The sequence below is a fragment of the Asterias amurensis genome, chromosome 13, assembly GCF_032118995.1.
Source record: "Asterias amurensis chromosome 13, ASM3211899v1".
Lineage (NCBI taxonomy): Eukaryota > Metazoa > Echinodermata > Asteroidea > Forcipulatida > Asteriidae > Asterias > Asterias amurensis.
In genome coordinates, this window is record NC_092660.1 from 5433653 (window position 1) to 5450072 (window position 16420).

General features: G+C 39.7%; 1 protein-coding gene across 3 annotated transcripts in view; it reads right to left on the reverse strand.

Moving 5' to 3' along the window:
• LOC139946004 (atrial natriuretic peptide receptor 1-like) overlaps positions 1-16420 on the reverse strand; it is a 221903-nt gene that overhangs the window by 47519 nt on the left and 157964 nt on the right. For all 3 annotated transcript variants that reach the window (XM_071943584.1, XM_071943585.1, XM_071943583.1), the window contains exons 6-9: positions 14499-14650; positions 7995-8067; positions 6123-6246; positions 4706-4792 (exon numbers count right to left, since the gene is read on the reverse strand). In XM_071943584.1, the coding sequence (XP_071799685.1) occupies positions 4706-4792; positions 6123-6246; positions 7995-8067; positions 14499-14650 (436 nt within the window). The remainder of the gene's footprint in view (positions 1-4705; positions 4793-6122; positions 6247-7994; positions 8068-14498; positions 14651-16420) is intronic.

The window sequence follows — 16420 nt, forward strand, 5'->3', positions numbered from 1 at the left end:
GGATTGTCAGAGATTACTTTAAACAGTTGCAGACAGTATTCATGTTCTATGTAATCAACCATATGCATGGCGTATCCTCTCAGAGGGAAGCTGTGAAAAGTTACTGTAGAAATTAATAAATAAGCAATTGTTGTGCAAAATTGTGTTTAAGAAAACTTTGGGTTCAATCCGTCAGGAGAAAATAGTGATTAAGTTGGCAGAATTTTCAGCATCTAATCAAATTTTCCTTTATTTTGGTTGTAATAACGGATATCAACTTTTTAGAATATACCACCCCAGGTTTTTCCAAGGTAAGTACTATATCTTGTACCCTCTCTTGATCCTAGACAAGGGAACAAACCATGTTTGACTTGAATTTCCTAAAACTTCGCCTTACTCCATCTAGATTAAAATATATTCATAAATACCTAAGACAGTTTCGCTATTCCTATTGGTGGAGAAAGTGTCACGTGGGGGTGTTTAAACTTTTGATAATGACCAGTAACAAGTGTTGAAACATGGGCGTGACACGCGAGCGTGCACCTGTGTTTATAAGACAGTTTCTTCATTCCTATTGGTCGAGAGCAACGCCCGGGACATGTGCAACATCAAGCGATACGCGCGGCAAGCACAATAAGGAGTTGTTTACCCGAGGGCCTTACCATTTCATAGCTGGAGGGGTGTTGTGTTGAAAGAAGTCATTGAACAGTTATTATGTTTGCATTGATTTTACTTTTTGACAAAAAGTGTTGATTTTTTTTGACCGAAAAGATATTTATGAATGGGAATCAAAGTGTGTTGAATCGGTTTTCAACTAGAGGTTTAAACCCGCCAAGGCCTGGTCCTTGATAATGTACCTCGACTTCGTCTCGGTAAAATTATCAAGAAGCAGGCCTCGTTGAGATGAGGTTTAAACCCGCCAAGGCCTGGTCCTTGATAATGTACCTCGACTTCGTCTCGGTAAAATTATCAAGAAGCAGGCCTCGTTGAGATGAGGTTTAAACCCGCCAAGGCCTGGTCCTTGATAATGTACCTCGACTTCGTCTCGGTAACATTATCAAGAACCAGGCCTTGTTGGGATTAAACCACTGGTTGAAAATCTCTTCACCACAAATTGATCCCCTTAGTAAATTTACCAGTATCGGCTCTTCAAACATTTATAAACAATGATGTAAATAATGTCCACATGTTTTTGGGACAATGGAAGTTTCAAGGAAAAACAGATATCTTGCCAGAATGCCAGCATCAAGCTGGCTGTACTTTATCTTGAATCGAAGGTATTAAAACAAGCCTGCCGGGGTGCAGCAGTTTTGTCAAAACAGGTCCTAACCATACCCCATCTTTTTTTTAAAGGCACTGGACACTGTTGGTAATTACTCAAAACAATTGGTAGCATACAAACTTAATTTGTAACGAGCAAAGGAGTGCTGTTGATAGTATATAACATTGTGAGAAACGGCTCTCCCTGAAGTAACATATTTTTGAGACAGAGGTAAGTTCTCACTAACAAGCTTCAGCTGAAGCAATTTTTTATTATGCATCTGAAAGCACACAAATTTGTACAACACGTGAAGTTTTTTCCCCCTTTCATTGTTCTCTTACAACTATGATGACCAATTGAGCCCAAATTTTCACGGGTTTGTTATTGTATGCATGTTGGGATACACCAAGTGAAAACACTGGTCTTTGACAATTACCAAAGGTGTCCAGTTCCTTTAAAGCAATTGAAACAAATATGAAGATTGCAACGGACTTCAACCTCGCCCGGAAAAACCCAAGTGGCACGGGCACTTTGCAGTGTTCAGGGGGCGGCTGAAACAACACTCCAAAGCGTAATTGAATCGTCTGTTTTGCAACTTGTAACTGCACCGGTTTAGTGAGAAAAAAAAAAACGGGACATTAATATTGCTTCTAAACGAGAGCGATCCATGGGACAAAATTGCTACATCACCTATGAATATAATGAGCTGGAATGTTGTTAAAAAATTGAAAAATAATATGGGTCTTTTTTTTGAATTAGTTCGTCTCAATATGCTTTTGTGAACTCAAAATCTCTGCACTTTGCGCGTGTGTGTTTAGGCGTACTTCGTTAGTTTGCATTCACTCGCGTTTAAGTTGTGGGTATTTAATTTCGAGAACGCGGCAATGTTTTGTCAGAGAAGTTGGAAATGTTATTGTTGAACTGAAAACTAATAAACCTACGTTTAATTTTTGTCTGAAAAAGTCAAAGGAAAGTCAAGGAAATTGTAAAATAACAATCAGAAGAGCAAATCACGATTCGACGATACTCTGATAAAATTGTGTGACCATTGAATATTATGTACACAGTACACGGTCAACCCTCCTACTGTCTTATAATTTAATATCATCCGCTGTGGTTTAGCACAAAGTATACACTACGGCAACCCTATGATATCATGTGGTGAATGCAGTGTTCACAGTCAACACTCCTACTGTCTAACCATTCACTGTCATCCACTGTGCGGATTTGAATGATATAATGCACTTCGCCAGCATGCAATTTGATATCGTGTTGCGATTACATTATACACAGTTCACGCTCAACCCTCCCACTATCTGACCACTCAATATCCAGTGTGGTTTTGTACGTTAGATCAACCATGTCAGACTGCGACATCATGTGGTGAATTCATTATACACAGTGCAAAGTCAACCCTCCTACTGTCTGACCAATCATTGTGCCAGTGTGTATTATATGCCATAGACCATGGTCAGACAGTCTCCTTGTGTGAATTCGTACATATGTCATTACATTGATGTGAACTTGTTCTCCTACTCACTATCAACAGCATAGTATTGATGAATTTGCAAATTTTATAGACTTTTACTAAGTTCATATACAAAAAAGCTTTTCGTACACCATATCTTTCTCAAGTGTGAGATTTGAACACTAACTTGTCATAGCGTGGGAACAAGGTATTGCACACACAAAAAACACAAACTTAATTTTTATTTTAAGGGCAGCAACAGTTTCCAGTTGACCTATTTCCATTCCCCCTTATAGTTGTTCGGCACTCTTGAGTAGCAACTGTGTTTTTTTCTCAAATCCCCTGACGTCCCGTTTCAGTCGATTTGCCCGTAAGACCGTCTAAGATTACGTCCGAAGACAAACCATAGACTTACGATCTTATTTTGGGACAGGGGTGTTTCTGACGCGAAAGGGGGTGAATTTGTCACTCCCAGGAGGCAAGACAAACGGCCTACGGATCACTCATGCGTTCAGGCTCCATCCTACTCTTCATGTAAAGTCCGAATCTAGATTTCTTGATCAGTTAAATTTAGAATAAATGCCCTAGGATTGGAGTGATCTAGGGTGGACTTTCGAGTAAATTCATGCAAGTCCCTCATTCCTTGGCGATAGCCCGTGCAGCATGTAGCGATACAGATCGGGCGGTAATACAATTTGCTCCAGCGTTGAGTGCGCGGGCGGATTTAAGTAGACGCTCACTCGCTCAGGAGCGGGGGAGAATAAATAAACGAAAAGGCGGGAAGAAATAAAACGCGCGGGAAAAGAAAATCTATAGCAGTCAGGATCTTTATGGTGTCTTCATTGATGCAGCCACGTGTTGCGAATCGGAATTAATTTCACAAGTAGCGCACCGTGATTTCATGCATCGTCATATACGTTGTATGCTGCGGGAGATTGTCAGAGATACTTTAGCGGGAAGCAGTTCTGATTGCTTGGTCAGATTAACAAACAAATAAGAAGAAAAAAAATGAAAGAAATAGTGAAGAAAAAAAACACATCCCCGACGGACATTGACCGCAGGTTTCTATCACCCTTTTTTAATCACACTGATGTTTGACTTGTGTTCGTGACGTCTGCGACTTGCGGTCTGTAGAGTCGTATTAAATCAGTGAAATAAAGCGAAAAAGCCCTCTTTTTCGGCAAGACAACTTTGCCACTTGGTTTACTATAAAGCTTAAGAAAATTCCCGCCTACTTATCATGTAAATCATGTTGTTTTTAAACAGAATCATCCGGAGACATCTACGGACGTTTTCAGGCGTGATCCCGTTTGCTATTTTCAATATCATTAGACTATGTGTTTCTTTGTTAATAATTTCGTATTCACAAAAAAAGGAATCTCTACTCATGAATATGTAACATGAGTCATGCGTGAAGAACGATCACAACCTAAACGCATGGTGGAAGTCGTCTAGAAATCACTGCCTGTCAAGAAGTCAACGACCGGCAAACGCCGAAGTTGACCTCTCCTTGTTGCACTGAACACGCGGAGGGAATTGCTTCAATTTTGACGCACAAGAAGTGAGGTATTGATTCGAAACAGCAGACAAGCAAGTCAGAATAGCAGCTGAACTGTTGCTTTCTTGTAAAAAAAAATCAGAATTTTGTCTGATTTTTCAAGCGAGGGGAGAACATCTGTTCGTAAATCACCCCGAAGCAGAATGTCCCCCGTGGACCGAGACAACTCGACACGAGTATTGCACGGGGAGTAGGCCTACTCATGTCCCGGACGTATGGTACCCTTGAATAATTGATTGCGTAGTTCTCTCTCTCAAATATCGGTTAGGTTGAAAGTGGAAATTTGAAAAGCACCGAAGTGGACGATAAAACGTGAAAACTTAATTGAAATAGCCCGGAGGTGACAACAAGAGAGTCTGTTCTGAATAATTTATAAATCAAGTTGGGTTTTATAAATTGTTGTTATTGCAAAGCAACAAAGGGTGCAAAAAGACCTTACCTGACTTGTTTGACTTCTTTGCGGATTCTTTTATCCAAGGCGAAAGATATTTTATTGATTATTTTGATAGCAATTGTCTGTCCGTTTCTGTAGAAGGAAAAAGAGGGGAAATAAAATTGTACATAATTAATAAGATGCACCTTTTGACGTTTTAATATACTTTAGGTAAAGCTGTGTGTTAACGTGGGGCTCCTTAAAAAAAGTTGTAAATATCCAAGTGAAAATATTTCGAAAACCTTGAAGGGGGGGGGGGACACACCGATTTATTTGATTGATTATTAAACTGTTCAGATTCATCTATATCTGCTCGCAAGTTTCAACGAATGGGATCCATGTGTGCTGGCTGACAATCCGGAAGAGAGAGACAGTAATGCCGGTCGAATTGATGGGGTCAAACCCGAATTGTGAAGGGTGTCATAGTTCACATGAGGGGATTGAATAAGGTCATGTAAGGGTCAAACTTGTGTTTTATCAACAAAGGGGTGAAGGATCTTGAATTTCAATGTTTTGGTTTTATCTGTGTCCCCTTAAATCTGTGTTTAATCTTGCACCCGTTTTAGACAGGCGTGACACTGGCGCGTCTACCCAAATAGATTAGGAGCGACTCTAGGTTGACCCAAATTAATTTTGGTTTCAGACAGGCGAACTTGAAGGAACACATTGCCTTGGATCTGACGAGTTGGTCTATAAAAAGCGTTTGTAACTGTTTTTTATGAAATGCATTTGGTTGGAAAGATGTTTTAAATGTAGAATACAATGATCCACACAAATTTGCCTCGAAATTGCGTGGTTTTCCTTTTGCAGTGCGAGCTAACACGGTCGACCATTTATGGGAGTAAAAAAATTGGCTCCCATAAGTGGTCGACCGTGTTAGTCGACGAGGTCAAGGATAACCGTGCAATTTAGAGGCATGTCTGTGTGGATCATTGTATTCTACTTTTACAACATCTTTTTATCCATATGCATTTTATGACAAACCGTTACAAATGCTTTTCATTCAACTCGACCGATCCAAGGCAACGTGTTCCTTTAGCATATACTTTACATTGGCTCGGCTCATGCCAAGATTGACATCTGAAACCAAGGCGCTCCAGAGTAGTTTCCAACGACTGCAACAGTCGATCTTTCGACTTCTAGCGCGTCCAGTCGCTCCTAACTGTTTCAGATGTCGAACTTTTCATGTACTTAACTCCGAATTTTGTCTAAAACGGTACTTATATAAGACTATAGGAAGTCACGAATCATCTACAGTAATCCTTTTTTTTTCAATAGGACCTAAAATTCCTATAGGATTCTATAAAAGTATTGCCTACGAATATGACTTTTTTTGGAAGGGGAAGATCTTTCTGTGCGGTTATGATTGGATGTTGGGTCAAAGGTCACATGTTAATTTGACTATGAATATATCATGACGTACAGTATTCCAGTCTGGGCGAATAGCTGCTTCTGGTGGGCCACCGACGCCAACCCACCAATACTTGACGCTTCATTGTCTGTCCTGACGCTTATCACGCTCCCAGTGTATCCGCGTAATCCAGTATCTGAAACAAGAGAGTGACAGTCACCGTCAATTATCGTCATAACATGACGCCGTCCAAATGTTCAATATTCTCATACAAAACACGATGCCGGTTCTATGCCGACTTACTCTAGCCTATATGGCGCAAGCACCAGATGATTTAGTGATCTTTTCCCGTAATACAAATCACAGCCAGTTCTTCGAATCTTGACTTTGGTTTCTAAGCTACAAGATAATATAAAAAATATTCCACCTGTATGCCAATACATTAAAGAGCACAGCATGAGAACATTGTGAAAAGCGGGGAAATCTTTGGCTCGATTCCAAACAAGGCAACAAGCCAATTTGATTCTCAAACAACAAAGCAATCCACTGTAGTAACGTTTTGTGGAAACTTATAGACAATCTCTCTTATATGAGTTGTGGTGGTTCTGAAAAGAACCGGTGGTCTATTTACTCGACGTTTCGATCAGTATGCTCTGGTGACAGTCTTCATGAGAATGTTCGACCACCATGCAGTATCAAACCTTACTATCGTACATGGTGTTACCACAAACATTACTAAGACTGTATCTCCACCATGTATACAGTTTCAAATCCTACCCATGTATATGGTGTTACCACAAACCTTACTAGATTGTATCTCCACCATGTATCAAGTTTCAAATCCTACTCATGAACATGGTGTTACTGCAAACCTTACTAGATTGTATCTCCACCATGCAAGGTTTCAAATCCCACTCATGAACATGGTGTTACCACAAACCTTACTAGATTGTATCTCCACCATGTATCAAGTTTCAAATCCTACTCATGAACATGGTGTTACTGCAAACCTTACTAGATTGTATCTCCACCATGCAAGGTTTCAAATCCCACTCATGAACATGGTGTTACCACAAACCTTACTAGATTGTATCTCCACCATGTATCAAGTTTCAAATCCTACCCATGTACATGGTGTTACTGCAAACCTTACTAGATTGTATCTCCACCATGCAAGGTTTCAAATCCCACTCATGAACATGGTGTTACCACAAACCTTACTAGATTGTATCTCCACCATGTATCAAGTTTCAAATCCTACCCATGTACATGGTGTTACTGCAAACCTTACTAGATTGTATCTCCACCATGCAAGGTTTGAAATCCCACTCATGAACATGGTGTTACCACAAACATTCTCCACCAAGCAAGATTTCAAATCCTACGCATGGACATGGTGTTACTGCAAACCTTACTAGATTGCATCTCCACCATGTAAGGTGTGAAATCCCACTCTTGCACAGTGTTTCACAAACATTACTAGATTGTGTCTCCACAAAGCAATATTTCAAATCCTACTCATGCACATGGTGTTACTGCAAACCTTAATTGTATATCTACAATGCAAAGCTTTAAACGTGTTACTACTAAGTTTCAACACAATGTAAAGGGCTTCATTTCTATGAACTCCAGTGAATTAAACTCATGTCAATCACTTCCACCATTACAATAATTACATTCCAACTATCCCTTTTCTAAATGAAATTTTCCAGACTGTCATTTTTTGTTTAAATCTCAAGTCGTGAACATTCACTGCAATCCCTGCCCGATTCACAGACATGAAAGACAACACCATAAGTGAGGAATGTTAATCCATGTCATGAAGTATTGACTGATTATAAACAGCCCTGTCAAGCATGCTTTTTTTTCTTTTCTCTTGTTTTCATCACTCTTCGGCAGAACCTATTTTGTGAGCTTTTCCCAAGGCATCGTTTGACCTCTGACCTGGTTTAATGTCGTCATAGTTGACGATCCAACTCTCGTCCCAGAGCATCTTCTCCTGCCTCCAGTAGAAATACTAAAATCAATCAAGAAGAGAAAGAACAGCGTGTGAAAAACAGGTTGGATGAGGATACATGTTTGTATTCCGTTCAAATTTGATGGGATCTTTTCGAAATCATGGCGTAAGCTTTAGCTCCAGCTTAGGCCCAAGCTTAGGCAAAAGCTAAGGCTCCGTTCTTCGGTTTCTTAAGCCCCTCTACCGTATGCCAAACTTACGCAGCCTAAGCCGGGGCTGAAAGTGACGATCTGCGATGCAAAATTTAAAATGGTTCTTCTTAAAAACAGCGAGGGCGCTGTCCTGTTACATCACAAGAAGAAGTCGCCGAAAACAATTCGAACGGTCGCAAATATGCGTGTTGCTTTTGGCACGTGTGATGGTATTCAATAAATATTGTCAGGCTGGATTTTAAATCTTTGTGTAATTAACTTACAGACTGAAGAAATATTTCCCAAATCGCTATAGTTTAGGAATATCAACAATTATTAGATTTCCCCAAATTATTTTTGATAAAGGAAACGACGCTACTGCTCCGTCGAAATTAATGTGGCACGTACGAAAACAAGCTCCGTCAAAACCTCTAATGGAAAAGAGTATTAGGTTAAGCCATTTGTGACCCCAAAATAACGTTAACAAATTCAGTGACAAATTGTGTGTGCGTCAAGTTAACAAATGACCCAATACTCCTTAAAGGAACACGTTGCCTTGGATCGGACGAGTTGGTCTATAAAAAGCGTTTGAAACCATTTGTTTTGAAATGCTAATGGTTAGAAAGATGCTTTAAAAGTAGAACATAATGATCCACACAAGTATCACTCAAAATTGCACGGTTTTCATTATACGTCGCGAACTAAGACGGTCGGCCATTTATGGGAGTCAAAAATTTGACTCCCATAAATGGCCGACCGTGTTAGTCGACGAGGTAAAAAGAAAACCACGCAATTTCGAGGCATATTTGTGTTGATCATTGTATTCTACTTTTACAACATCTTTCTAACCATACCAATTTTATAACAAACGGTTACAGGACGCTTTTCAAGGACCAACTCGACCGATCCAAGGCAACGTGTTTCTTTAATTCTTGATTGGGTAAAATTGTCACTGACAAGACGGGTAACTGTAAATCTAATCAATATGTCAATAATGTTACAGCTGCTTTGCTTCTGTCGTCACAAATGTTCTCATGAATATGCAACTTTGCGTTCAAACGCCCTCAGCGATGTAATTGTTCTCATGCAAATTGAACTTCGCAGGTGTTAACAGGGCTGTGCACCTTTAAGCATCCGTGGGCAGAGTAGAAATGCCAGCGTTTGAGGGCGAGAATTCCCTCTTCATATGACAGGCCCGTTGGCGAACTGAGCATAGATTATTCACGTTCAATGAGCAAAATCATAATTGTTTGTCAGGAGTCTTCTATAGGGTGTCTTTTTCGAGGTAGGCATATACGGGCAGCAGACTTCGTCCATATAAATCTTTGAGCTCTGGAAGCGCCATCCAACAGATAAATTACTGCAGGATGATGGCATCATAAACGTATGATGCCAATAATCATGAGATGATTTGTCTTTGGGATGACGACACCCTGAGATGTTTTGTCTTAGAATGACGACACCCTGTAGACGGATGCCGGCTTCCCTATTTGTGTTATCTTGGCAGGTCGACGCAAAGATTTCGCACGAGAAATGTATCAAATTAACAATTGGCATTTGACACAATTTTAAAGCCAGGTTTGCAATTCCTACCACTTCCACAAGAAGTCTATCATGAAAAATGAGCAAATCAAAAACCCAATTTGACATTGGAGCTCCTCTTTATGTATTAATATGAAGCTGGTTTTAAACAATAGTTCAAACTATAGCTTTATTCAATTACTTTGAAAAAAAACCCAAGTACATGTATTTAATTTCTTTGAAAAACAAAAAGAAACAGAAAGACTGATAAGTACAAGACGGTTTTGTGAATGCATTGAACTTGAAGAATTAATCAAGAACAATCGACAACATTACTGAAAAGAAAGTTACCTCGCCCCGCCAAACTCGCCCCCTGAAAAAAAAAACCACTCAATAATACATTGTGTGGTAAATATTTCATAACCATATTAATTCCATTTTTCTCGCTGGCAGAGGTCTGGTTGAACACATTTTTCCACGACAGTTTTTATACTTTTGTATAACGGACCTTGACATCCCCTATTTGCAACTTATATTCCTTGTGTAAATGTCTTGAGATTTAAAACAAACAAAATAAATACATAATTGAAACAATGAGCTGATTTTTCCCCTTTAAACCATCAGACCCCAGGCTTATAAAATACCAACACTATATATCACCCGAAATACTAAAAATCAATTGAAGACGAGCTCCCAATGATTAATGTTGACAGGCTGGTTGTGATCTCTCGACCCCGTCAGGGCCATGTCCCGAAGCTAGCGGGACTCTAGCGGGGGTCTAACGCCTACCATGGCCGCTGGTCCGTCCATGGTCACCTAATACTAACGAGACAGGGTAATCTCCTTATATAAGAAGCTACACATCACCTGCTCGCTGAGACTACATCCAGTATTATAAGAGCCTTGGTCGGTCGCCTCTTTCATTTGTGTTTAAAGTGGAACGCCATTGGCACAGATGCATCCATTAATTTATTTATCCACGAGGTTATTATTCTCGCAGACACTTTCCCATCACTGTTACGTTTTTTTTATGTATAAAAATATGATAAAGAATTGTTTTGAATTTCAATATCATATATATTTAAACATTATAAATCTTTAAATGTTATATAAATATTATACTTATATACTTGAATGTAGAAGCATTTTAAATAATATATTTTGACCCTTTTACTATTTAATTTAATATATTATTGAAAGGCTCTGTACACATTATGTAATGACTCCATCAACTAAAGCCCTTTAAAGGTAGTGGACACTATTGGTAATTACTCAAAATAGTTATCAGCATAAAACCTCACTTGATAACGAGTAATGGGGAGAGGTTGATGGTATAAAACATTGTGAGAAACGGCTCCCTCTGAAGTGAATTTTCCACGAGTTTTATCTCAAGACCTCAAGTTTAGAATTAATTTGAGGTCTCGGAATCAAGCATCTGAAATCACACAACTTCGTTTGACAAGGGTGTATTTTCTTTCATAGTTGTCTCGCAACTCCGACGACCAATCGCACTCAAATTTCCACATCAGGTTTGTTATTTTATGCATAATATTGAGTTACACAACGTGAGAAGTGTGGTCTTTGACAAAAAATACAAATAATGTACAGTGTCTTTAAGGCTGACGAGAGAGACAAGGGGAAGCCATTTGAAATAAAACATCCTGTCGTGTTTCAGTCATTCACACTTTCATCGCTTTATATTTTTGTTTTGTCCGTGACACACTTCATCTTCCACTCGCGTCGAGCACCGATTACGGTCGCTGTAGCTCTGCGCAATGAGCAAAAATAGAAATGACGTTTTCACATCAATAGAGAATCAGATCAATCATAAATCATGCTGATTTTAGTGCCACGTTATTTATAGAGGCTCCATGGTCAAGTATTGCATGGACCAAATTGTGTAGAATCTCTACGGGATTGTGCAAGCCATCTCAGACCGAAAACACGTGTGAAAATTCCACAAAATCCCGGAAAGATATTTTTCAAAGCTTTTAAATAAACTGTCAGTCGGGATTTTGGGAGATGCGTCTGTTGAAACCTAAATGATTGAACGGTTCACTTTAAAACAGAAGCAACGATTAAAGATGACGTTAAAGGGCATGCATAACATCTGAAAGATTGAACATAATATAAAGTTCCCAGATTTGTACATAACTTCTATACAATTAAAGCCCTAACCCGCGCCATCTTGGATTGTAATTAGAAGGTCCAGTGGTAGGTCATCCTGGTAAAACCCTGGCGTCCTGGGTATAATGATTACAATAAAGTACAGTTGTTCATAAAAACAAGAAATAAATGAAGAATACAGCAGTAATTAATAAATTAATTGAAGCTAATTAAAGTTAGATTTTTGAAAGTTAAAAAAAATGCTATGTAAAAAAAAAAAAAATGGAGGTATACATTTTAGCACAAAATTTAAAGACATTGGACACTATTGGTAATTGTCAAAGACTAGCCTTCACAGTTGGTGTATCTCAACATATGTATGAAATAACAAACCTGTAAAAATGTGAGCTCAATCGGTCATCGAACTTGCCACATGAAGTTGTGTGCGTTTAGATGGTTGATTTCGAAACCACAAATTCTAAACTTGGTCTCGAAATCAAATTCGTGGAAAATTACTTCTTTCTCGAAAACTACGTCACTTCAGAGGGAGCAGTTTCTCACAATGTTTTATACCATCAACCTCTCCCCATTACTTGTCACATTTACGCTAATAATTATTTTGTGAAATTACCAATAGTGTCTACTGCCTTTAAATAAATAAAAAGTATTCTTTTCTCGAAATGCCGCGGCATGCCGGTACCATCAGGTTCAAACACTTAATGCATGTAATTCCTTCATCAAGTAGGTTTAGTCATTAGTTTTCTTCTTTTCTCCTTATTTATTTATCACTTATCTCTGTTGGCCCAATAAAAGTTATACACCATTGTGTGACAACGGTGCGCAGCTACAAAACCAGTGTTGGTGCAGAAAAGGTTTTCTATACCATGAATTTGTAAAAATGGTGTGCAGCTATACAAAACCAGTATTGGCATGATTGGCCCAGAAAAAGTTTTCTATGCAATTTTGTGAAAATGGTGTGCAGCTACAAAACCCGTATTGGCCCCAGAAAAAGGTTTTCTATACCATCTTGTTAAAAAGGTGCACCGCTACAAAACTAATTTCGGCCTATTAAAGGTTTTCCACCATTTGCCGAAAATGGTGCGCAGATACAAAACCAGTCAGTATTTGCCGGAAAAGAGAGAGAGAGAGAGAGAGAATGAGGAGACAGGTGACGCTTTGCAACGTAATCTTGTGCACGCTAAACATTATCAAAGGACAACAATGAATAATATTCCATACCGATTTCAAATACAATTTCAAATCCAATTCTACAAAATGATTATTTCCTCTTTCCTTTCGAGTACCAGCCTCACCCCACATTACGATTCGCAACATTTGTATATACTAGAATTATCCTCATATAGCGGGGTACCGCGCGAAGCGCGGCATCCCTTTAGTCAGTATAAAGATAGTACAGGTAGAAAACTTCCATTGAAATAAGCGTTGCCTTAATGCTCTAGTTTTGGAGAAGTGAGTGAAAAACTGGTTTTGATTTGCAAGTGTCAAATCTGAAGACAGTGCTGTTTTCACCCACATTGCTGGTGACCCCAGATACCGATGAGCTTAAACTTGTACAAGTGTGTTATTCCATGTCTATGCTGGGTCACCAAAAGTGCGGATTTTGACAACTAGTGTTTGGCCGCAGGCTTTCAAATAAATTGGTCAGATCAACAAACTAAAGAGTAATGCGAGGGCAAAATTTACCGTTCCAGGAAGAAAATTAGGGGAAAAAACAAGACAAAAGCATCCTGTGCTAACACACGAGTTCTTTGTCCATACTAGCACCGTACTTTACTTTGTTGTCCCCGAGACTTCATATACAAATTGTCCTGTGTGGCAGGCCCTTTGGGTTAAAGGCAAGAAAACTAAAACTTCCTTCGATTCCAAGAAACCAATTCAACTCAATAAGTATATTACCTTCGAATTACTTTTCCCAAAATGAATTGTCTGTGTGGCTTCTTAATTAGAACCCAGACCCAAATTAAGCCCAGCCCTAAATGTAGCCCTAATCTACAACATTTAGCCCTCGGCTCCTGATGTAGCCCAAACTCTGTACCTACACTTAAGCCTGGTCCTAGCCCCATCTCTGTATGACGACCTAAATTTAGGCCGGTTCTAAATGAAGCCCCAAATTATGTACCTTAAACTTTACCTCCGGCCCTCAATGTATATCCCTGTAACTAATCTACCTACATATTTCCCGGTTCTAAACGTAGACCCAATACGTACATTAAGCCCAGCTCTTAATGTAGCCCAATCTCTGTGTCTGAATTGATCCCCAGCCCCAGCTCAGCACCTACATTTAGTTTTTCGTCATTGAAATGTTGTGTTGGGTTCTACGTACAGTAAGACGTAGTTAACGTGTTACGTACCAAATTCCCTATAATAACCTAGCTTTCTGGCGTGATGCCGTCAAAAATTCCTACACCTTCCTTCCATATTACATTTTGAGACTCTAGCCGTCGATTTCACATATTATGATTAGTTCTAAGTCAGGACGAGTTACTTGTCCTAACTCGAGATCAGATTAATCCTAGCGTTTCGCGAAATCGGCTGCAGTACAACACGTAGTTTGTTATTAAAACCACTGGACACAGAACTGATTGGTAAACTTGTTCGTCCGTATTGGTACCTCCCCTGGTAACAACATAACAGAAAGTTTGCAAATCTTACCCCAATCACCACGCAGAAGACCGCCATTACAAGGACGCACGAGCAAGCAATGGCGGCAACGGCTCCCTTGGGCAACGGACATCGGTCGCAATCCGCGGGGCATGTTGAACAAGTTTCGTTCTCTTTGGTCTCACAAACACCGTTGCCACAAACTGAAAGAGATAACAGAGAAAACAAATACATAAACATTAACTTTAATTTCACTTTTCTGAGAGTCCTTGGCTTCACAATAATAACAATAACACTCAGAATATGAAATTAATATCATATCAGGATGTTGAATGACATGCCTGATACTTCACGGACTCAACGAGGGAGATTGCCTCCATGCCCTCTGGTCATTGCCTTGGTGCCCTTAAGGGTGAAAATGCCTTGGCGCCCTTGCCCTTTCTAAAACGAAGTTTAGAGGCCCGGAAGCAGAGTTTTTATTGGACTATCTACGGGTTCGCGATGGATTTCGGGTGTGCTATTCTAACTTGTTTTGCGTAGTGGGCGCAACAAGAGAGGTGGGCAGTCGGGCGCAATTTTGTTATGCACTTTGGAATTGCCATCCTCAACAATTACTGAATTTGTTTTTAATGATCCCCACTGAAAAGCACTATGCCAGTGGCATTTTCTTAGTGCAGACAACAACATTCAGTCGGGACGTGGGAGGGCGGGCGTAAGTAAAGTCTAAAAAGGGAGGTTCCATTGATTAAGCCCCCATCTTCCAATTACGTGTGTGCCACCGCTTGTCAACCTCTTCCCCAAAATAATAACGTCTGGTTTACGTCACTTAGTTTGCCGTAACACCAATAACCCCTGTGTAGGTTTTTCTTGGAAGAGCTGTCTGGTTAAATGTTATTCTACATTGCCCCGCGGAGTAGATTAGGAACATTCGGGGGGCTGTACTTTTACAGGTCTGATAAGATCTTGCCCTGATGTACTGACTCGATTCATGGTGACATTATCGCAATCATCTTAGTTGTGCCATTTTGGCAGTCAATGTCCCCGTGTCTTATACAGTGTAGTGCGCATTAAAGGCAGTGGACACTTTTGGTAACTGCTCAAAATAACTATTAGCATAAAGCCTTACTTGGTAACGATCAATGGAGAGCTGTTGATAGTATAAAACGTGAGAAACGGCTCCCTCTGAAGTAACGAGAAAGAAGTAGTTTTCCACGAATTTGACTTCGATACCTCATAATTAGATTTTGAGGTCCCGAAATCAAGCATCTGAAAGCACACAACTTCGTGTGACACGGGTGTTTTTTCGTTCATTATTATCTCGCAACTTCGACGACCAAATGAGCTCAAGTTTTCACATGTTTGGTATTTTATGCATGTTTGTTATTTTCTGTTGAGATACAGAAGTATAAGAAGACTGTTTTTTTTTTTACAATGACCAATAATGTCCAATGTCTTTAAAAGCCACTGGACAGACAAGTATTTTCATTGTGTGGTATCCCAACATATCCACATGCAAGGCTCCGGTCTCAGGTGAGATTCGAACCGGGGTCCACAGAGGTAGAAGATAGGGTCAAAGCTCACTGAACCAACCTGATACCCAATTTGACTCAACCAAATATCTGAATAAATAAAAATGGATACTAATTCTCCGGGGGTCGATTTCACAAAGAGTTAGGACTCGTCTTATCTCGAGTTAGGAGGAGTCTCGCCCAAACTTAGGATTAATCTTAAGGTATGCAGTTAGTGTAGGGTTGGGACTCGTCCTAAGTCCTAAGATAAGTCTTAAGTTATGAAGAGTTTTGTAAGAACGACGGTTTTGTCTATAATATTTGAAACGATTCTAACAATGTGTTTGCTTTTGTAAAACGAAGCCGCCGTCTCAAATCAAAACCTACACCAGCGACAACGTTTGGCGGATGGCCACAGAGTAGCTATAGGTCATCACAGCAAACCCGAACTCACTAAACAACTTA